The 23,672-nt window shown below is 42.1% G+C and overlaps 1 protein-coding gene across 1 annotated transcript in view; it reads right to left on the bottom strand.

The window, feature by feature from the left end:
- MAML2 (mastermind like transcriptional coactivator 2) overlaps positions 1 to 23,672 on the bottom strand; it is a 360,720-nt gene that overhangs the window by 108,261 nt on the left and 228,787 nt on the right. Inside the window, exon 2 of the mRNA XM_065882529.1 lies at positions 11,870 to 13,375. Coding sequence (XP_065738601.1) covers positions 11,870 to 13,375 — 1,506 coding nt within the window. The remainder of the gene's footprint in view (positions 1 to 11,869; positions 13,376 to 23,672) is intronic.

The raw sequence follows: 23,672 nt of genomic DNA, 5'->3' as shown, positions 1-23,672 counted from the left end.
CTGTTGGAGGGAGCTGGAGGGCACAGTGTATGGGAGTCTGCGGGGCACAGACTGGTGACAGCATGGGGCTAAGGGAAGAAGAAAGCTGGGAATAGAAACCAATCCATCTGGAGGGCTTGGCAGGAGCCAGGTCATACAAAGCCATGGGAGGAGCTGGATTTCATTATGAGAAAATGAAGATCGCTTAAGGGGCTTAGGCAGGTGACAGACATGGTTAAATTCCTGTTTTAGAATGCTCACTCCACGGGCAGGTTGGCAAGATGGCAAGGACTCAGGCCAGTCAGCAAGCACCTGATGCGACAGGGGCAATGTTTTTCCCATGGGTGTGCCCATTCAGACTTCATTCACCTGTGCCAGAGGCTTGCGGGACACAGAGGCGGGGCTGCCAGCTCATCAGGTTCTCCCCAACATGCAGCCTTTTCCAGGAAAAGTGTCTTCACCCTTGTTGCCAATAACAACTCCAGTGGCTAAATGTCCTCGGCACCCCTTTCCAGGCCTGCCATAAAACGGGTCTCAAAGGAGTTCAGGGAAAAGAGGTGAGTTCAAAATTGGTCTGTAGAGAAAGGGTAAAAGAAGAGAGGGGATAGACAAGGGGAGGGGGTCCTGGACAAAGAACCAGAGACATAAAGTTGAGATGTGAGCCAAAGACAAGAACGTGAGGTCCACACGCTCTTGTGTTCACCCACACAGGCGTGTGGGCTACAAGACATAGGGCCAGAACAAGCTCCCTGTTTATGAAGTTCATGTTTCCTAAAGGTGGAGCTGAACTTAAGCTCCTGTGAAAAGCAAACTGGAAAATGCCAGTGATTCAGAGTGGAGGGAATTAGCAGCAGAAAGAAAGGGAAACAGGTCAACCGCCCCCATTCTTTCATCCTCAAGGACCTTGAAATTTGATTTTGCAGGATGCACGGGCGTGTAGTCACTGGCCTCCCTTTATTCTGCTCTACTCCATTTACTGCTTGGAGAATAAGGTGCCACTTTATTGTTCAGATTCATTGCATAAAATGCAAATATTCATCCAGAGTTCTCTAATTAGCATCCGGAGAGCTGCCTGGGCTCTGTGTGTGTGTGTGTGTGTGTGTGTGTGTGTAAGTTGGGTCTTCCTTGCTTGCAACACAATGTAAAAGAGTAAGATGATTCACTCACGTTACATTGCTCTGATCCTAGAAGTCTAAATATTTGTGTGGTCTTTTGTTTCAAACCTAGAACTTCTTATGGTAAACACCTTCTGAATCTCAAGTCTCTGTGCCTGACTTTAATTAACCATTGATATGAACACGTACTGATTAGCACACTGGCTAAATGGGTTTTTGCTTCCTTTTGATTTCACAAAAAGACCCCACCGCCCCCCTCCAACAAACTGATACCAACTGACATCTGATTAGAAAAGGCAAAACTAATTGGAATGGGTGCAAAGGGGATTGTTTGAGTCCCTTACATTAATGCACATTACAGTTAAATATCTGTCATATTTTCCATTAACCCTCTTGCATTTCCCTCTCCAGGATCAAGTCTATTTCTTAACCTCATACCCCTCTTTTCCCTAGTTAGAAACTTGGTATTCAACAGGCTAAATTACCCACTAATGCTTTAAATGCACAGCTCTTATGGACGGATGCAAGGCATGGACAAAGACCTTGGAATGAGAGGAATGAGAATAACAGAAGCCATTCCCCTAACTGTGGATTTAAACCCTGTGGATTATGATTCCAAGGCTAACATGTTCTTCTTGCTATTGTGTTTACTTCTGTATTGAGGGACACAGGAATTAATTGTTGCTTCACACCAATTCAGTCTATTGTGAACTGAGCTATTGCATACTAGGAAGATAAAATGAAATAGAAATGAAAGTGGAATATCTAGCAAATAGAGTTCTATTCTTTAAAAGGTTAAAGTAACATGTTCAAAGTTGAACTTGAAAACTTAGGGGAAAAGCCCAGATCATTTGGGCTCAGTTACCACATAAAGTGGATTTAAGCAAAGGACAATGCAGTATGCATACCCAATGGGAATCCAATAGTATTATGGACAGATGTCTCCTTCTAATCAAAAGCTCATTGAGGAGAGGAACCATGACTTCCTGATCTTTTGATGGATGCAAGGAGGGTTCTTTGGATCACTTAATCTTTTAGTCTTCAATTCCTGGCACATTGTAAGTGCTCAATAAATTCTCATCATATGAATGAATGAATGCAAAAATTATGGTTTTACCCTATTGTGAACCTCTAACAGTGACCATAAACAGGTCCTAAAATCTTGATGGATGATGTTAAAGAAAAAGAGAGTGAATGAATTTTCTTTATCACTTAAAAAAATATAACAAAGACTTTGGATTTTTTGCTTTAAAAACTAAATCACATATCCACTCCCTTGGGTTTTTTCCATTTTTATCATGGATCAGAGGTACCAGGAAGCCCAGCAGCAAATCAGTCTAGCAACAGAAGCAAGAATAAGTCTGCAATATGATGAAAATAGCTCAATTTGAAAACATTCTGATTATTTATAATCTAAAAAAAGTTTAAAAAAATTATTTTTCCCTTACTACATCACACCTTCATCTTTGTTCTCAGTTGTAGTATCAGTATCCAGAACTCAACAAATAGAGCAAGCACTCAACAAATATTTTTTGCATGAATGAATACAAGCTATTGCTAGAGTGAAGAATGGATCAGTTCTCAGGTTAGCCTGGAATCTTTAGTTCCCGGCTCCAAGTTGGGCAGACTAGGAGACTAGAGATCTGTGGATTGAGATAAGGCAACTGCATCAGAACTGGCTTAAATTTTGCCTGAGGCAGAAAAAACCTGGGAATGTGGACAACAGTGAAATTTCAAACAGACATCACAAAAAAGGCTCTGTTAGCACAACCCAGACCACCTGTACTTATTTCCTTAACCTAGGCAGCATAGTAGTTATTAGCACTGGGCCAGTGCTGACTGCAACTCTGAGCAAGTTATTTAACCCCTCTAAGCCTCGGTGTCCTCATCTATGAAAAAAGCGTGGATAATATCTACCATTTGGGTTATTTATATATGGCACAGAGTTGGTATTCATGTTAAAATGAACAAACCAAAGAACACTAACAAGACACAAGCAAAATTCCTCCTGCTAATTTTGCCAGTCAAGAGTCTTCAGTACAAGATGACATGATACTATACACAGAAAATCCTAGAGATGCTACCAGAAAACTATTAGAGCTAATCAATGAATTTGGTAAAGTAGCAGGATACAACATTAATGGACAGAAATCTCTTGCATTCTTATATACTAACGATGAAAAATCTGAAAGAGAAATTAAGGAAACAATCCCATCTACCACTGCAACAGAAAGAATAAAATACCTAGGAATAAACCTACCTAGGGAGACAAAAGACTGTATGCAGAAAACTATAAGACACTGAGGAAAGAAATTAAAGATGATACAAACAGATGGAGAGATATACCAAGTTCTTAGATTGGAAGAATCAACATTGTGAAAATGACTATACTACCCAAAGCAATCTACAGATTTAATGCAACCCCTATCAAACTACCAATGGCATTTTTCACAGAACTAGAACAAAAAGTTTTACAATTTGTATGGAAATGTAAAAGACTCCGAATAGGCAAAGCAATCTTGAGAAAGAAAAATGGAGTTGGAGGAATCAGGCTCCTGGAATTCAGACTATACTACAAAGCTACAGTAATCAAGACAGTATGGCACTGGCACAAAAACAGAAATATAGATCAATGGAACAGGATAGAAAGCCCAGAGATAACCCCGCATGCATATGGTCACCTTATCTTTGACAAAGGAGGCAAGAATATACAATGGAGAAAAGAGAGCCTCTTCACAAAGTGGTGCTGGGAAAACTGGACAGCGACATGTAAAGGAATGAAATTAGAACACTCCCTAACACCATACACAAAAATAAACTCAAAATGAATTAAAGACCTAAATGTAAGGCCAGACACTATAAAACTATTAGAGGAAAACATAGGCAGAACACTCTTTCACATAAATCACAGCAACATCCTTTCTGACCCACCTTGTAGAGAAATGGAAATAAAAACAAAAATAAACAAATGGGACCTAATGAAACTTCAAAGCTTTTGCACAACAAAGGAAACCCTAAAGAAGACTGTAAGACAACCCTCAGAATGGGAGAAAATATTTGCAATTGAAGCAACTGACTAAGGATTAATCTCCAAAATATACAAGTAGCTCATACAGCTCAATATCCAAAAAACAAACAACCCAATCCAAAAATAGGCAGAAGACCTAAATAGACATTTCCTCAAAGAACATATACAGATTGCCAACAAACACATGAAAGGATGCTCAGCATCATTAATCATTAGAGAAATGCAAATCAGAACCACAATGGGGTATCACTTCACACTGGTAAGAATGGCCATCATCAAAAAATCTACAAACAATAAATGCTGGAGAGGGTGTGGAGAAAAGGGAACCCTCTTGCACTGTTGTGGAAATGTAAGTTGATACAGACACTATGGAGAGCAGCATGGAGGTTCCTTAAAAAACTAAAAATAGAATTACCATATGACCCAGCAATCCCACTACTGGGCATATATCCTGAGAAAACCATAATTCAAAAAGAGTCATGTACCAAAATGTTCATTGCAGCTCTATTTAAAATAGCCCAGAGATGGAAACAACCTAAGTGCCCATCATTGGATGAATGGATAAAGAAGATGTGGCATATATATACAATGGAATATTACTCAGCCATAAAAAGAAATGAAATTGAGCTATTTGTAATGAGGTGGATAGACCTAGAGTCTGTCATACAGAGTGAAGTAAGTCAGAAAGAGAAAGACAAATACCATATGCTAACACATATATATGGAATTTAAGAAAAATAAAATGTCATGAAGAACCTAGGGGTAAGACATGAATAAAGACACAGACCTGCTAGAGAATGGACTTGAGGATATGGGGGGTGGGGGAGGGTGAGCTGTGACAAAACGAGAGAGAGGCACGGACATATATACACTAACAAACTTAAGGTAGATAGCTAGTGGGAAGCAGCCACATAGCACAGGGAGATCAGCTCGGTGCTTTGTGACCGCCTGGAGGGGTGGGATAGGGAGGGTGGGAGGGAGGGAGATGCAAGAGGGAAGAGATATGGGAACATATGTATATGAATAGCTGATTCACTATGTTATAAAGCAGAAACTAACACACCATTGTAAAGCAATTATACTCCAATAAAGATGTAAAAAAAAAAAAAAAAGAGTCATGTACCACAATGTTCATTGTAGCCCTATTTACAATAGCCAGGACATGGAAGCAACCTAAGTGTCCATGGACAGATGAATGGATAAAGAAGATGTGGCACATATATACAATGGAATATTACTCAGCCATAAGAAGAAATGAAATTAAGTTATTTGTAGTGAGGTGGAAGGACCTGGAGTCTCTCATACAGAGTGAAGTAAGTCAGAAAGAGAAAAATAAATACTGTATGCTAACACATATATATATGGAATCTAAAAAAAAATAAAATGGTTCTCATGAACCTAGGGGCAGTACAGGAATAAAGATGCAGACCTAGCGAATGGACTTTAGGACACAGGGAGGGGGACGGGTAAGCTGGGACGAAGTGAAAGAGTAGCACTGACATATATACACTACCAAAGGTAAAACAGATAGCTAGTGGGAAGCAGCTGCATAGCACAGGGAGACCAGCTCGGTGCTTTGTGACCACCTAAAGGGGTGGGATAGGGAGGGTGGGAGGGAGGCACAAGAGGGAGGGGATATGGGGATATACGTATGCATAAGGCTGATTCACTTTTTTATACAGCAGAAACTAACACAACATTGTAAAGCAATTATACTCCAATAAAGATGTTAAAAAAAAAAAAAAAGAGTCTTCAGTACACTTTTTGATGATGGTCATGGAGGGGGTGTGGAGAAAAGGGAACCCTCTTGCAGTGTTGGTAGGAATGTAAATTGGTACAGCCACTATGGAGAACAGTATGGAGGTTCCTTAAAAACCTGAAAATTGGGCTACCATATGATCCAGCAATCCCACTCCTGGGCATATATCCAGAGAAAACCATAATTCCAAAAGATACATGCACCCCAATGTTCATTGCAGCACTATTTACAACAGCCAGGACATGGAAGCAACCTAAGTGTCCATCAATAGAGGAATGGATAAAGAAGATGTGGTACATATATACAATGGAATATTACTCAGCCATAAAAAAGAATGAAATAGTGCCATTGCAGGAACATGGATGGACTAGAGATTGTTATACTGAGTGAAGTAAGTCAGACAGAGGAGGACAAGTATCCTATGATATCACTTATATGTGGAATCTAAAAAAGGGGTTCAAATGAACTTATATACAAAACAGAAATAGGGTTATAGATGTAGAAAACAAACTGGTTTTCTAAATGGTTACCAGAGTGTAAGGCAGGGAATGGATAAACTGAAAGATTGGGATTGACATATACACACTACTGTATATACAATGGTTAACTAATAAGGACCTACTCCATAGCACAGGGAACTCTAATCAATACTCTGTAATGGCCTATATGGGAAAAGAATCTAGAAGAGAGTAGATATATGTATATGTATAACTGATTTACTTTGTTGTACACCTGAAACTAACATAACATTGTAAATCAACTATACTCCAATAAAAAAAAAGTCTTCAGTATAAATTATATTAACATGTGTGTCTGGAAATTCACTCTGGATCCTGGCCTTAGCACTAGTTTCATGGAGTATTAAAAACAAATTTTTGTTTCTTTTGTAAACTTAAAAGATAAATGATGAAATATCAAAGATAAAATGAAAATATAAAAAAAAAAATGCTCCTGGTTTGCCATGAACAGCCCTCAGTATATCTGTATCAGAACTCTTCCTTTTTGCCAGCATAATCCAGCCAAGGTAAGTCATAATGGAAATCACCAAATGGTCGAGGGTCATTTGTAATGACCACCTAGCATCTCCTGGGTCTCTATCCTAACTACACTCTAGATTTTAGGTCACTTACGAAATCATGGGTTTGTTACCATCTTTTAGATTCACTCCTCGGTTCTGAGTATACTGACTGATTTTGTTTCCTAGCTTTTTTAGGAATCTGGCTGGGTTCTGTCTTTGGCCGTTCATGCTCCTGACTTCCTCTCACCTGATTCTGTCCCTAAAATCAAATCCAGACACTAGCCTAATTGGCTGACCCTTTAGCCAACCCCTAGCCCCCAGCAAAGGGGTGGTTTGGATGCTATATTGTTGCAGAACTCTGAATTCATAATTATTTTCCTATTAGAAAAGGCACTCCCAGTTGAATGAAGGTTCTGTCTCTTCTCTGGCACTTTCTCTGGGCAATTATAAGGATTTAGAAGTTTTGTCAGTATATGACAGCTACAGTGAGTCCTCATTCCTCCACCCTCAGCTAGACCAACTGGGAAACAATCTTCTGAGTGTTCATCTTTAAGGTTAGCTATACACAAGATTAACTTAAAGACGAAGGGAGGAGAACATTGCTTGATTTATGCCAAGGGTTGATATATAGTGCACTGAAGGATAAACTTGGCTAGGTAGAGAGAGTGGGGTGAGGTTCCTAATATACGATTGAGGAGCTTGGCTTTAAACTAAAAAGGAAATGTACAAATTTATGTTTTGGTCATAACAAACTATCCATTCACTGGCTGCCTTCCCTCTCAGAATTTTTAGAGATGGGAGAATTCTAAACCAAATATAGAATCCACTTGAGTTTCATGGCTCTAAAGTTACAAAAAAAAAAATTCACACTTTTAAGTGTCTGATTATACAGCTTTGAAAAAGACCATTTTCTAGTGCAAGAGGTTAGGGCTTTGGATTGAACTCTCATGAGCCCTGGTCAACCAATAATTCTTTCACACCTTAAAACAAGTATTCAGTGACTTGAAGATAAATCAGAACTGCATGCATTACATCCCTCTCCTGCCCTCTCCCATAACCTTCCAATCGGAAAAAGACGAAAATTATAGCCAGGAGGTATTTCCATTTGCCAAGCCCCACACACTAGCAAGACAGAGTTGCTGAAGACATTTTGTGAAACATCAAATACCATTTGTTCTCTCAGTCTCCAGAGAAGAGATTATTTAAAACTACTCCAAGCATGGAACAATAAAAATGTCTCCAACAGTTCGATTATGCTGCAACTATCTCTCGGGTGCCATTCACATCTAGGAGAGCAGAGGCGGGCAGGTACCCAGTAAAGGGAGAGGGACATATGAATTCCCCCAATTTCAGTCTCTGCCTGAGCATGCAGCCCTATCTGGGTTCAGAGTTCTGAAAGGTGAAGAGAAGGCCATCTTTGCACAGTCTACTGGGTAAATTGTAAACAACTGATCAACAAATTCAATCTATCATTTTGTAGCAGAGAACCAAGATTTCCACCGTTCCCAAGGCTAGACTGTCCCAATTAACATATCCCACTAGTAAATCTTGCTGTGTTTGACATAAAGTGAGTATGACAAGCAGAAAAAAAATTCGTGACTACTGTTTTCGTTCAGGATGCTTTAGTTGATAAACTTAAGAATTGCTTAATTTCCTTCCCTCCTATGGCTTTGGTCATGAGTATCAGTGATTTGGCTAATCTGAGATGAGAACACAGATTTGTACTGTCTACTATGAATGGCAGAGTTAAAACTACTCTCTCTGAGTTTAGAATACTTAGCAATATACCGGATGAGACAATAAAAATGGAAGAACCTAGAAATATGTACATCCAAATGAAAATTACTTCTCAAAATTATCATCTTGGGAAGCAACTCATTTACTTTCTTTATTGCCTTCAGGGAAAGTTCACAAACCAAACGTGAAATGCGGTTCTATCCCATCATAGTTATTCTTTGTTTTTTTGACCCAAAGCAGCATTACTCTGCTTGACTGTTTTCAAAAATAACCCCAACAAGATGAATATTACTGCATTGATAACAATCCATTCAATGTGCTAAAAGCTCTGAAGACAATCCCTAGAGAAAAACTCTGCAACTGTATTGAACAGCACCATTACTAGAATGCGTCCAACCCCTTCAAAGGTGAGTGCTTTCAAGAGGGTAACACTTATTTGACTACAAAGCTCTGATACACTTGCTCACAACTCAGACACAGAACACTTCAGAGTCACACTTCACGGAATTGTTGAGCCGGAATTGACAATATAGTTCAATTGACAAGGTTGGGATAAGGCTTTGATTGAGTGGCCATTGCCTGTCTGTATAGAAGAGGCCTTTAGCTGGACATGTCACCACCATTTCTACCACGTTTTGAGGGCCTTCTTGAAAAGATGAAAATTATCTTGGCATCATAAGTGTCATACACACTGGGAAAAGTAAAAACAAAATATCTAAGGCACTGGAAGATGTTTGTGGATTGGTCATTAGCACCCACTGGTGTGCTTGGGTCCTGGAAGCTGGCATGGGGACTAAGGGGTCAGAAGTATGGTGGACAGTTGTTGATATGAGCAACAGAGGCAGAAACAAGACAGAGGATGTTGGAGGTGGCAGGAAGGCTCCCAAAGAAGGGCTGATGGGGTACCAAAGAGCTATATTTCCTATAGTAAACTGCTTATTTTGGTTAAGCTTCATAATACTCTCAGGAAGGTCAAGTGACACACAGATATTTTTTGATTCTTTTCTTTAACAGCTCTGAAGGTGATTAGAGATTTGAGACTTTCTCTATCCTCCCAAAACTTAATTTACTATGTAGATTATGCAAATATGGCTCGATATTCTAAGAAATATTTCTTTTGAGAATTTCACAATGATCTACAAATGGCCATTCATTTCCCAGCAAATCCTTCTTGTGAGCAGTATAGCCTCAAGTCTGAGAGTACAACCTTCAAAGGAGACCATCAGAATCCTGGCTCTGCTACTTATTATCTGTGTAACTTTGGAAAAGTCATTTTAACTTCTCTGGGCCTCATTTGCCTCACCTATAAAATGAGAATAATGGTAATTACTTTATACGGGTAAAATGAGATACCACAATCAAGGGGGGAAGAGGTTATGCCAGTTACAGAGTAAATACTCAATAAATGCTAACTTCTACTAATATCTCATTATTTATGGTCATTTTTATGGTCAGAAGTCCGGGCCCAGGAAAGGTAAATCGCTACCCACTCACCATATTGCTGGACAGAATTAAAGATTGTTCTCTTTTATTCCTCTAGTACTGCTTATGAAAAAATTTGAGACTTACTCCAATGGGCTTCCTACATAAAAGTAATGCATATTGAAAAATATTCTGATATCATGTATGGCCCTTTCCATGATAATCACAATAATAGCCAACTTTATTCTAGACCCCCACCTGAGAGATACATCACTTACTCTCCCAAAATCCTAGGATGTACATTATCATCCTCATTTACAGGTGAGGAAACTGAGGCTTAGAGAGGCTCACTGATTCGCTGGAGGTCACACAGCTAGAATGTCAGAGTTAGAATTTAAATCCAGATTCACCCACAGCATAGCGGCTACACAGAATATTAGAAAGTAGTTCCACAATACTGTTTGCTTTTATACCATCCCCAAATTACCCATGCTAAAAATGGAACTTTGTAATGTACACATAACTCTACTCCAAGTCCATTCTTCATAATCTACGATTTAGAAAAACATACTTCGTAAGTGGTTAAGAGCCGAAAGTTTACTTGGGACACAGCTCTCGAATCCTAGTTGAGTCTAGTTTTCTCCTGGCATATATCTAAGGCAAAGGTTAGCTTGCCCACAGTCTGTGGTGCTGGTGGCATTCTTTTCTGGGCAGTAGCCATACAAACTACTCTAGGAATGTGATTGGAACCAGGCTCTGTGCCGTCATACTGTCCTGACACATTGTTTTGACAGGTAACGTGCTGTCTTTGTGCTTGGACGCTAACGCAGATCTGTCAAGTTACATGCACAAAGCAACATTCAGCCTTCCTGCCTGCCTTCCCTCACTTATTCCAGGAAGAATTTTTCCTTGCAAGTTCCCTGGGGATCGGCACTGATTCACCAGTGTGTGTTCTGGAGACACAGGGCTATCTCTTCATATGATTCCTGTTTGGGGCAGAATAAAACCTCTGCTTTATGTTAACCACAGGATATAAGGTAACCACAGATTTTTTTCTGTTGGTAGTCATGACAATTTCATGCCTTAACACTTAATTCACACATTACCTTCTCCGGCAGCCTTTCCTGATTTCCCCTTGCTCAGTAAATACCCAAGCTTTGTGCTCCATGTCATTATCCTTTCCACTCAGTATTAAAATGATAGTTTTTAAAGCCTGTCGACCTCTCCAGACTGTACTTGCAGACAGAGAACATGTCTCATTTAAGGTGGATACTCAACCTTCATGCACCAGCATGGAATCACAGCAGGATCCATTATGATGGGTTGGAAGTTTAGGCATTTCCGTTGGTTGGTGTGGGTGGAGATTTGTCATTAAACACTCTTAAGATCACGTCTGGCCTTATTTCTATACTCAGCATAGTCACAACCTCACGCATACGGTAGGTACTCAGGGCATGCATGCCGACCTAATGACTGATTTATTGACTGAACAAATAAACCAGGCATGGGCATATCAGAATGTAACTGACAACTGGACTTGTCACTAAAGGCATGGATTCTAAGGCAACATTCTTAAGCAAGAGCCTTTGATCACAACAGACCCCAATGACAGTGATGCTCTAGAAGGAAGATGCTCTTGCCTCCAGATGCCCCAGGTGAACCTTCATGAGGTCCTCAGAGGCATCTGTCAGCACCATCGCTGTCTTTGTGGTCTCGATTCTGTCCCAGTGCAAACATAATGGTAACCAAAGCAACAGGACCAAGCTGAATGGTGTCTGGGTACTCTGCGTTGGGAGGAGCACAGCCCTTACCTGTCTGTGCTGTTGGGAGACTTGGTAGCCCAGTCCTGTGATGGGCTGATTCTGCATCTTCTGCAGCAGGATCTTCTGCTGAAGTGGTAACGGCGACCTCAGCAAAGGCTGGCTCGAGAGGGGTTGGGTGGGCTGAGCTGCTGGCTGCGGCTGCGGCTGGGGCTGCTGCGGCTGCGGCTGCGGCTGGGGCTGCGGCTGCGGCTGCGGCTGCTGTGGCTGCGGCTGCTGCTGGGCTGAAATCGAGCTCTGCTGCGGCTGTGGCTGTGGCTGGGTGTAATGCAGGAGAGGAGGCTTGCTCTGGGGAGGCAAAACGGAAGGCATCTGCTGGTTGGCTTGATCTGAGTTAAAATGAAACAAAGGCTTGGTGCCGCCATGTCGGGGCTCCATGGCTGTGTGTGGGGTGTTCATAAAACTCCGACTAAGATCCTGAGGCTTCTGCTGCAGGAGCACGTCCAGAGGCCCTCCCTGGGCCGAGGGGCTGGCCTTGTACATGTAGTTCGCCATGACCTTCGACTGGCTGCCACCGCCCACGACCCCCGGCATGGGGGAGCTCTGGGGGCTGAATGGCTGCTGGCCAAAAGAGGGGCTGGGGATTTTCTCCTGCCCAAATGGACCTGGGGAGGGCCCCGCCGAAGAGGGCAGGCCTGGCCAGCTGGCCGGCTGGTGCTGCTGCATCCGGACGTGCTGCTGACGATTAGCGGCGATCTGTTTGAGCTGCTGGGCGTGGGATACTTCCTGCCAGCTCGGCAGGGCCCGGCTTGCTCCTGAGGCCGTCTGGGGCTGAGCCTGGCTCTGAGGGACCGAAGGGATCGGGGAGGAAGCGGAGAGGGCCGAGGTGGCCATGGAGAACGCAGGGCCGGCGGATGAGGGCCTCAGCTGAGGAGAGCCCGAGGGGCCCTGGGTCAGGCCGGGTGAGTATTCACTTTTGATCACAGTCTTCTCCATGGGCAAGGACGGCCGGGGAGTGCTCCTCTGGCTTTGCTGACCCAAGTCGATGCTAAACGGGTCGTCCTGCTTTATGGTGGCGTTGATCATGTTCTCAAGCTCAAGGTCACTCATGGGAGGCACAGATATATTGGTCAGTTCATTGAACAGTTCCTGCAGCTCGGGATCCATCAGCTGCTCTCCAGGGTCATCTCCGTACCTGTTAGAAAAAATATTCTCCTGGGTCACTTGACCGTCCACGTGCTTGCTGCAAGAGAGAGTCTCTCCCGGTTCCTTCTTCACTTCCTTTAAGCCCATGTTGAACACACCATTTCCAGGAGAATGTGTATGGGCTGGCAGCGTGGCAGTCTTTCTCAGGGGTGCTTGACTCATGGGCAAGGTCCCTGACATCATATGACTTTGTCCATTATTTACTTGGAGGCCCCCTTGTCCTGCAGTGAGGTTTTCCCCAACACGGATTCTTTTGATATCAAGGAATGAGTTGTCGACAAAGCCATTAGGCCTCTTGCTGTTGGCAGGGGACAGGTTAACTATCTGTTTTCTTTTCAAGGAACCCTGGAGCTGAAAGACAGAAGGGGAATAAGAAAACAAAACATGAGATATTTTTCAAGATGCGTTTAGTCAAAAGAGACAGAATATTTGAATGTTTTTTCCATTTACACATAGGAGGAGGCACAAATGAAGCCCAGTTTGGAATATAATGAAACTTACAGTAGTACAAACAGAGCAAAATGTTTCTGGAAGAGCAGGTCAGTGAGGGGTGACAGGTCATAGAGGTTCCCATGATTGGTACGTTGGCCGATGGATGAAGAATCCTTCACATGTCATGGGGAGTTATTGATGATGCTTACGATTAATCACCAAAGTGGCGTTGTTTTCCGGAACAGGCCAAACTATTCCACATGCATGCACACATAACCCACACGGCCACAGGCCACTGGACTGAACACAATTTTGACCAAGATGGGAAACACTGTAGAGTCTAAAGCTGGGACCCAATTTCCAGTTTCTTTTTCACAGATTCAACCCATCGTCACTCTTATCCTCTAAGTAAGTAATCAGAATAGTTGTCGTGTCGAAGGAGGTAGTCTCTCTGTTGTTTAACTATTTTTCTTCCTATGATTCTGCAGCTTTGCATTTGAGCCCCTGTAGCAATACTGGGTGGCTGCGCAGAAGTTACGAGGTCATCATTTATTAAATGAGCCACTCTAAGCACAGATTTTCCGGGGGATTCACTTTTTATCTGGCCCGTCTCGAAATCTCTTAGCCAAAACCAAGGTGTAGAGAGGCAGTACTGCATAGTGGTTAAGAACTCAGGCTCTGGAACTGGCTAAGCGGCGCTCAAATTCCAATCTGTCACTGAGTGCTAAGTGATCCTGGCTCTGGACTTATCTGAGCCTCAATTTCCTTACCTGGAAAATGGGGACGACAGCACTTAACTCATAGGAAGACATGAGACATGTAAACGTTTAGCACAGGGCTTACTGAAGCAAGAACTCAATAAAGTTTAGTTTATAAAAAAATATGGCTTACTACCTTCTCAAAGAGGAGCATCTCTCTAAACAGCAACAGTAACAACAAAATATTAAAGTACTTCAATCACTCACTCAGTGATAAGACTGTATTCTATTAACTTCAGACATTATATAGAGAGATTTAAGGACCATGCAGTCACACCAGTAAATTAATAAGAAACATAAAACATGCACCATTGATCTTGAGGTCCTTTTTGCTCTGCCTCTAAAGTGAGAGGCTATATCTAGCAAAGGGTGGCTTTCCCAGTGCAGCTGACCCACTTCAATTATTTAATGTTCGCTCAAGATAATTGCAAATTACTGAGGCAGAAGGATACTTCCCAGATATAAAATTCTATCACTTCTCCTGTCCTCCCTTTTCTCTTACCATCACTCCCCCACCCTCCTGAAGATTTCTAGGTAACCTAATTAGAAAATGAAATTAACATAACTGAGCAACTATTATATGTCAAGTACTTTAAATATGGTTATTTTATTTTCCTTAGTCTTTAAAACAACTCCATTAGATATGCGTTATTTTATAGATAAGGAAACCAAGGCTCAGGGAGGCTAAATAACTTGCCCGGTATAAGTGGCAGACCTGGGCTTTAACTCAAGGTCTGCGTAGTTCTAAAGCCTGTGTCACTTCCACTATATGATGCTGGAGTCACCTTGTTCAGGGCTAGGGTCTGCCTTGCACAAAGAGGGAGGGGATAGTGAGCACAGAGATATCCTGGATCTCTGGTCACATGATGAGGAATCAGGGAATGGCGGGGATGCAATCTAGGGCTGAATGTGAACGGTATGTGTCTTGTCATGTAGTTCCTCGATACCTGTTTCAGTAATCCATTACCTGTGGGTTTGCCCCCTCACAAGTGTGTATAGTTATGGTCGATGTACCATGCTGGTGTAACCAATGTTTACCTTTTACCATTGCTAATGGGCAATCAGAAAAAGGAACCTGACCCAAGCTGGGCCAATCATTCCTTCCATGAGAATTCTGAAATCGGAGAAAGTGAGACCAGGCTCTCTTTGGGTAGCTGCACAGTCATTTATAAAACTTGTGAAGTGTTGTTCCATTAAGCCAACCACAGCCATAGAGGAAGTAAGTCTGTGGAAAGAGAGGGAACGATGCAGAGAGGAAGGACACAAATTTTGATGGCATTTGAGGGCCTGATTTCAATCGTAGGCCAGCTCTGCCTCTCTCGTTGTTTTCCTTGATACACTATGGAATCTTTACAATAAAGTCTCCTTGTTGCTTAAGCTAATGTGAGTTAAGCTTCTGTTACTTTCAACCAAGAGCCCTAACTAAATCCCATGAGATTTAACGTTTGGTGATGAGCAGTTTGCAACAAGGGGTAGGGTACCCTTTGTACCTGGCTGTGAAGCTTTTGTTCCCCTCATCTCTGCTGTCTCTCCATGTTTCCCTGACTCCTACTCTTGTCTATTCACTGATATAGGCCAACATCATCACAGAACACTGTCAGCCATCACTGCATTTGGCACGAACTGAAAGTGGTTACCGTCTGTCCACAGGCGGTCAGGAAGAGCACAGACCAAAGAGGGTCAGCCGTGTTACCTTAAGAGAGGCCACGCTGATTTATTTCAGCATGTTACATTTTGAAGGTTTTTTCCACAACTGGTAAAGAAAAAACAAAGGAAAACATTCTTTTTCCAGGTTTGGGTTATTGCCTTTGATTTATTTTCCACTGCTTTGAAAAAACCTGTTCTGCCAGATTCTCTACTGCTCAGGCCACTCCCTGGGCAGTTCAGTACATACTCTGGGAAGCAGCTCCAGGGCTTTCTCTAAGCCACCAGGGTTGGAGATGGAGTAATAGAATTAGCGGCGGTGGTAGCAGTAGTAGTAGTAATAATAGTAATAACAACAACAACAAAGTCATTTATTGAGGGCTTGGGTGCTAGCCATCGTGCTAAGCTTTTTGTATGGATCGTCGCATCTAATTCTCACAGAACAACTCTAAGAATCCTCGCAACAACAACTCTGTAAGGTTGATACTATTTCTACCCTCCCCCCTCCCTTTTAACGATGAGAAAATTGAGGTTGGGAGACTGAGGAACTCTTCAAGGTCACACAAACACTAAGCCATAAAGCCCGGCACCAAACCAAGGATTCCCACTGCTGAGCCTGTGCTGGGGAGTAAATGGTACCCCAGGCCCTGACAGAGATAAATAACTGGTGCCCACACGCAGGTATTGAGGAGGCTGGCCCAGGATCTAGTCCTGATTCTGGCATTACTTGCTTTGCTATTTCAGGAAGTTATTTCTCTTCTATGGACCACAGTTCCCTCCTTCATAAATAGGATTATCTCTGAGAACACTTTCCTGCCTGAACCCAGAAAATAATAGACAATGAGGGAGTGAGAATTGTTTTTTAGGCATATGTATCATGGTGTAAAGTCACCACCAAGCATAGCTGGATGGATGACTTAAGGTGGGAAACAGAAGTCCTTCTCAGTGACACATGGAAGACATCCCCATGGTTAAAGAGATTCCACTAGGACTTCATCAGGCATGATATTTACCAAGAGAATTTTGAGGATAGTCTATGTCCTGCCTTGTAGAAGCTTCTAATCAAAGTTATGTCACCAAGGCCCAATGAATGCACAAAAGTAGAGGCACAATACAATCTCAGTGATTCTCAAAGTTCAATCTTTGCTCTGAAGTATTTTCTTTGCTGGACTAAAATGTCTCCATCGGATATATGGATATTGAATTGTGGTATAGAGTCTCAAAAATTTCTGTGACAGAATGGAAATACTGTATTCTAGAAGGAGAGAGAGAACACAGAGAGTCATATCATGAATACCTCAGTGAGAAATAGTTTATCAGAAAATTCAATGCCACCTTACCAGGCCAGGAATCGTCCTAAGGGAATGAGACTCAGTCAGAGGAATGAAGACATGGGTTTACATCAAGAAAGATGGCAGCTGGTTTAGGGAAGTTGGGAGCTCCACAGTGTAGACCTTCCAGGTGGCTGGGGAAGACGGGATGGGGGCAGGTAGAAGTATAAGGGTATGCCCTGAAAGCCAGAGGGGACAAACAGTTTCCAGAAAGCAGTTAATAACATTGAAAGGGTAGAGGAAAGAATCTCCAGAACAAATCTCTCACCAGGGCTGACTTATCCATTAGGCTGGGTAGGCACAGTGCCCAGGGCCTACAGTAGTCTTAGGGGCCCATGAAAATATAATTTAATTTAGTATGGAAGAAAAATTGAACTTTTAGGTTGAGGAAATGTTTTAATATATATAGTAATATATTTATCTTGATGTCAACACAGTCATAAAATATAATTTTTAAAGTTTTTATAAGGAAGGAGGGGCCCTCAAAAGCAAGAGGCCCCCCAAAGGCTCTCACTTCAGAGCTACTATGTATTGAATACTTAATTTAAGACAGGTGCTCTTAAAACAAGAGTTGTGTAGAGTCCCATTTAATCTTCTCACAGCTCTCTGAACATGTATCCTGATCTTCATTTTCACGTGAAGAAATTGCAGCTTCTGACTTTAAGACTGCATAGTGCATGATATGGAAGCAGGCTGGCAACCCGAGTCTGGTTCCAAAGGCCTTCTTCTGAATCACTTACTACACTGCTTGCTTTCCTTTGGCCTTCAATTTGCCACATGCCAACACTGTTCTCAACACAGTGGACACAGGGAGCCAAGATAGAAGAATAACAGAATGAAGACGTATGGCATGCACAGGGCAGGGGTAAGGGCATTCAGGACTCATAGAGATGGATGGCAGGAGAGGATGGTGACATCATTGGTCGGAGGTTGATGGTGAAAGCTCAGGACATCACTCTCGAGGCTCCAACAGAAGAAAGGGAAGAGACAAAGGGTCACTTGGTCATTCAAAAAGATTTATTGAGCATCCAGAGAGGGTTCTGTGCAATGATCCCTGGCATGAGAGAAATGCAGATGACTAAGCTCATGGCAGCATGTAAAGGCTTCAAATGAGTGCTACATTTCAATATTTATACTTTTTCTAGATGGACTGAGAGGCACATTTTGTTTTGTACAATAAACCTGCTCCCCAAAATTATTATGTTTAATTTGTGAGATTATGCATACAATATCACCCTTTCACTAGCCACCCAAGAAAAGGGCTTCTTTAGGGAAGGATTTCAACACGGGAAGTCTCGTCTGGCTTGCATATGACACAGGAATCAGTGTATTTCCCTTCGCTGAGACCCAGCAGACTGTTGCCTTTTACTCTCATCCTTGTTCTGACTCTTCTCCTTGAACACCTCCGTGCTATTTGAGGCCTGCGGTCTCTACTGGGGGAAGGGGTAGGCCTGCTCAGGGCAGGGCCCAGACACCGTGGCCTGCCTGCCCCAAGGGCTGAAAATGGAGGTGCCGAGAAGCATATGGACAAGGAAAATCCAATACACAGTGGCATCAGGGCTGCAGTCCCCTGGTAAACTCTCCTTTTTCAACAGCTGTGCTTTACTCTTCCAAAGGACTAGAAACACAAACTTCCTGGAGGGATTTAAGAACGCCATTATTGCACAATCCTCTGGTTTCTGTTTCTTTCCCTGCCCCCATCCCTTTCCACAAATAAATGCATTCTTTGTCTCCTGTGCTGCCCTAGAAACAGGGAATATGCCACACAAAGGTAACAATTCAGTCCATAGGTCACATTTTTTTTCCTCAAGAAGGAAAAATCAAGAAGATTTCTGTCTTTCTCAAAAAGAAATAAACACGAGAACCAAATTTACCGCTGCTTAGATACTTAAGGGGATATCTTGGTCCCATCCTCTGTAAGCTTTCCTCAGGCCATTTTACTCATGGCTGATTAGAGATAGGGTTCAGAATAGGTAATATGAGAAAGAGATCAACTCCCCCAATAATTTATGACTCGATTTGATCCTTGAAGTAAAAATGTTTGGGATCCTGAAACAGCAAATTCCAGCTCATCACAGTACTTGAAGGTAAGAGTGATCCTTCCCTGGCTCTCCTGCCCCCAAACAAACTAGATGGGGTTATAAGGCTTTTGCTGAAGACATCAAAAAGCTCCTACTTCTTATTTAGCCCTTGTAGAGTTCAGAGCTTCTCCGTAGTGCTTCCCTGTATTGCGAGGTATTGTTTTATGTCCATATAGTAATGAGATTTGCCCAGCTAGATTTTAAGGTCTTTGAGCTTGGGCACTGTGTCTTATACTTGAATGGCTCCTTTCAGTACTAACCACAATGCTGGGCACATTACAGGTGTTCAAATAGTAGTTTGTTGGATGATCTCAGTACTTGAGAAGCTGGACCCTTCTAACAACTGAGCAGTAAAACAATGGCAAGAAGAAGGCTGTGGTAAATATCTTCATATCCAATTCACAAGCAGTTTAATGGTTCCACTAGAGTTTTGCTTGAGTGATAACTTTCTTCTGAACCCTGAAGTCAAGGAATGAGAAGCTCTGAGAACTGAAACAACGTTGTCATCCATGTAGACCAAACGTGAAGGTGTGTGTGAAGCTTTGTGATGGATTCCAGGTGGTGCTGAGCCTCCTGGGGTGCAATTCTAAGCCCCACCTTGACTCAATGTCCCATGTAAATGATACTTCCTGTATAATTTTTAGGAACTTCCATTTTTATTCCTTCAGAATAAAGTGTGATTTATTATTTTATTTTATTATTTTTTTGGTGGAAGGTGTCGGGGAAGGCATATTAGATCTATCTGGAAAATTTGTCCCATAACTTTGTTCCATAAGGTCTGGACTCTGAGAAATGTGACCACTTAAGTCAATAAAATAGCTATGTTTTTAATGAAACAAAAGATAAAGTTTTATATAGAATCCAGAGCACTGCAAATTCAGGATCTTTGTAGAGAAAACAAGTCAACACACTGTCCTTCTAAAGACACTACATGCCAAAGAGTCTCACATTCAGAACTTCTTTAGTGCCTCTCTGCCCCCTTCTTATTGTTAATGGCTGCTTGTAGAAGAGTAACCAGAAGAGATGGAAATTGCCTCAGAAACACACTCCTCATTGCAGGGCAGAGTGAGGACGTCTCATTACAGCATTTTCTCAGTTTGCACACCTCTAGCCCTTTCCCTTGGAGAATGTTCCAAGTTTATCATCAACTCACAAAACATTCACTGAGGGAAGAGGGATGAGAACCCATGCAACACTGTCTCAGAGTGGTAGTTATACATACATATATATAGATTCTTTTTCAGATTCTTTTCCATTACAGGTTATTACAAGGTATTGAATATAGTTCCCTGTGCTATACAGTAGGTCCTTGTTGTTTATGTATTTTACATATAGTAGTGTATATCTGTTAATCCCAGACTCCTAATTTATCCCACCCCTCTTCCCCTTTGGTAACCATGAGTTTGTTTTCTACGTCTGTGAGTCTATTTCTGTTTTGTAAATAAGTTCCTTTGTATCATTTTTTTAGATTCCACATGTAAGTACTATCATATATTTTACACATCCTGTTTTATCAAGATGAACGGGAGGCTGCGGGATCTCAAAGGAACATGGAATTGAGCTGCTAGTAAACCTGGGATGTGAATGCTACTTCCCTCCTCTTCACTGAGCTTGAACCAGTCACTGTCCTCCCTGCAGGATGGGGTTTTAGGGGGATTAGGAACCATGTAAGTAAAGCACCAGCAGCATTCCCAGCTCAGGGCAGTGCTCCATCACTGGTGGCTCTTTTTCAGTAGAAGAGGCAGAACTTGAGTCTGAGCCTGTGTGAGGCTTCCTGCTGTCCTGACTGTTACATGCCAGCATGTGCTAGACAAAGGCAAACTGAAGACAACAAAACGAGCCTTTCCTCATCTGTAAAATGGCATCTGTTTACTCATTCATTTAACAGATATTTATTTAGCACCAAGTATATATTCTGTGAGGCTGTCGATGTCTTAGGGTTGTTGTGAGGACCAAGTAGCTAGAGCACATAAAGAGCCTGCAAAATTTGGTCTTAGAACATAGTGCTCAATAAATGTGAGAATTGATAAAAACAAACAAGAAGGAGTGTACCAGTCTGTCTGGAAATAAAACGAAAAGGAACAGCGCAATGTGATGGTTGCCATGCCGAGGTGTATATGGGATTAGCTGTGGAGGAGAGTGGCCTTTGTTTGGAAAGATAGGAAAGGAATCCCTCTCCCTTCCGAGGAAATACACCCCCAAATATGCAAATGATAAGATTGTTTTATGATATTCTGCTACACTGCTGGTGACAGTGTAACAAAACTTGTTGTCTAACAACAGGGGAATGTTGAAATTAAATTAGAAAATTCAAGGTAGAAGTACTTTGCCATATTGTCTACTAGCTTAAACAGTGTCATTCTAGATCCACTTAGTGGTAACCAGTGTGATTATCCTGATGACTGTCTCCTTGGTCTTCCTGACTAGTTGCTACAATCATCATAAAGCAGGGGCTGGTGGGGCCACCTTTCAGAGATGGAACCTCTGTGTTTAATAGAAAATGAACAGAATATTCTATAAAAGCTTGAAAAACCCAACCACTTTGTGCATGAAATACTTTAATCATGACTCACTTTTTGCCCAAAATATATCGAAGCAGATCCCCCAAAAATGCTATGTCTAAAATGTTGGCAATTCTCTGGAAATCTCTAAATGTCCTCTCAGCAGAATGTACAATGTATTAAGTACCATTAATCAAGTGGCTTCTCTCTCCTCCTTAGCTGGAGGGCCCAGTCTGGAAGCTTTCATTCTAACGGGCCTAGCTCAAGGTCGGTGTATCTCCTCTGTGAGGCCTTGCCCTCCTACTTTCCCTCAGGTTCTTTCTTCCTGCTTTAATGATTTTAGCACTCTCTGTCTAATATTGTCTTTGGTAATTGATTCAGGTCTGTGAGTTTTTCACTTCAGTGTGATTCCAAGGAGTCAGTGGAAGAGAGAGTACTTGTGCATCTCATGTGTTCACACAAGCTCAGTCCAGCACTAGCTCGCTGACTGGTGGATGATTTAACTTACTGGGCAGTCAGTGGTCTTGGAACATTAGACGAATCAGTTTATGGGACGTCTATGATTCTCTGCCATTGGCCATGAATCATACCACAGGGCTTCATAAACCATAGGGCTGATTCTTAGCAATTCTTTGTCCAGCTGCAGAGCTGCTGGGAACTGGGGCAGAGCTGAGAGATACTGGAGTGATAGGAAAAGTACCGGTGTTCTAAGAGCTTGCTCTTCTTTACTTACCCCTGTGGGAATTGGATTTATTCCAAAACGTTGGCCAATGTGAATATCAGGAAAACCCAGGTGGCAGAGAGAATGCCCTCACACCATCCCAGGATTGTTGCAATTCATTATTTTGGGGTTTGAACCCAGGTACTGAAGAGTCCCCACTTTTTTGTAAAATAATACCAGTATAAAACCCAGCCACTCCTAATTCCGTGGCAGCATTTCTCCCTCATCCTAAAGGGCTTATTTGACTTAAATAGGTACTAAGGGTTCCTATTCTTCCCAGCCTAATTCTCTCCGACCACATTCTTCCTTTTTCCTCACGCCCCCTCTGCTTCATGCGCAGTGAGGTACCAAGTATTGTTCAACCCCATTCTGAGAATCTGACCCTACATTTTGCCTCTCCCCAACCCAATCTATTCCTCACACAGCCCCCGCCCATCCCAGTGTGTTCTCCTCATAGCAACAAAAGGGATGGTCCTCTCACACCTAAGCTCCAGCCATATTATTTTTTTTTAATTCCCCCAAACACAAAAGGTGATTTCAGCTTCAGGTCTTCTGCTCTGCAACTCTCCAGCTCCTCTACCTCTTCTCACTCTTATCGGTGCTAGCTCCTTCTTTTTCTTCAGTGTGACCTCAGCAGAGGTTTTCTATGACCACCTACCTAAAATATGCTCTCATGGTTGTCTTCCAACTCAACCTCCTGATTGTTTCCTTTACAGCATTTATTACAATTTCCTAATATTTGTATTCATTGACTTCCAATTTTTAAGTCTGTCTCCCGTGAAAGCCCTAGATAAGTCTGTCTCCCATGCAAGCCCTATCTATCTCTCAATAAGCCCTAGAGAGGGAGGCTTGAGCTGTGTCTATCTTGGTGACCACTGTAACTCATCTCTAGTATAACCCAAACAAATAGGCGGTCAAAAAGATTATTTAAAGCAAAATAAAATGTCTAGAAGGAAACACTTCAAGATTCTGAAGTACTTTCTGGTGGCAGGATGATGATTGTTTTTCCCACTTTGCTCATATGTCTGTGTTTTCTAATTTTTCTATATAGGAACATATATTATCTATATAATTAAGATTTATGCGAACATGTTATTCAGTATGTCTGCCCATGCTAAATAACCACACTTTTCTGAGAATCCGGTAGTGGGGCTTGCTTCTGACGGTGGAACATCCCATC

Source organism: Phocoena phocoena, chromosome 8 (genome assembly GCF_963924675.1).
Source record: "Phocoena phocoena chromosome 8, mPhoPho1.1, whole genome shotgun sequence".
Taxonomy (NCBI): domain Eukaryota; kingdom Metazoa; phylum Chordata; class Mammalia; order Artiodactyla; family Phocoenidae; genus Phocoena; species Phocoena phocoena.
The sequence above is the reverse complement of the archived record's forward strand: the minus strand, read 5'-3'. Positions and strand labels throughout refer to the sequence as shown.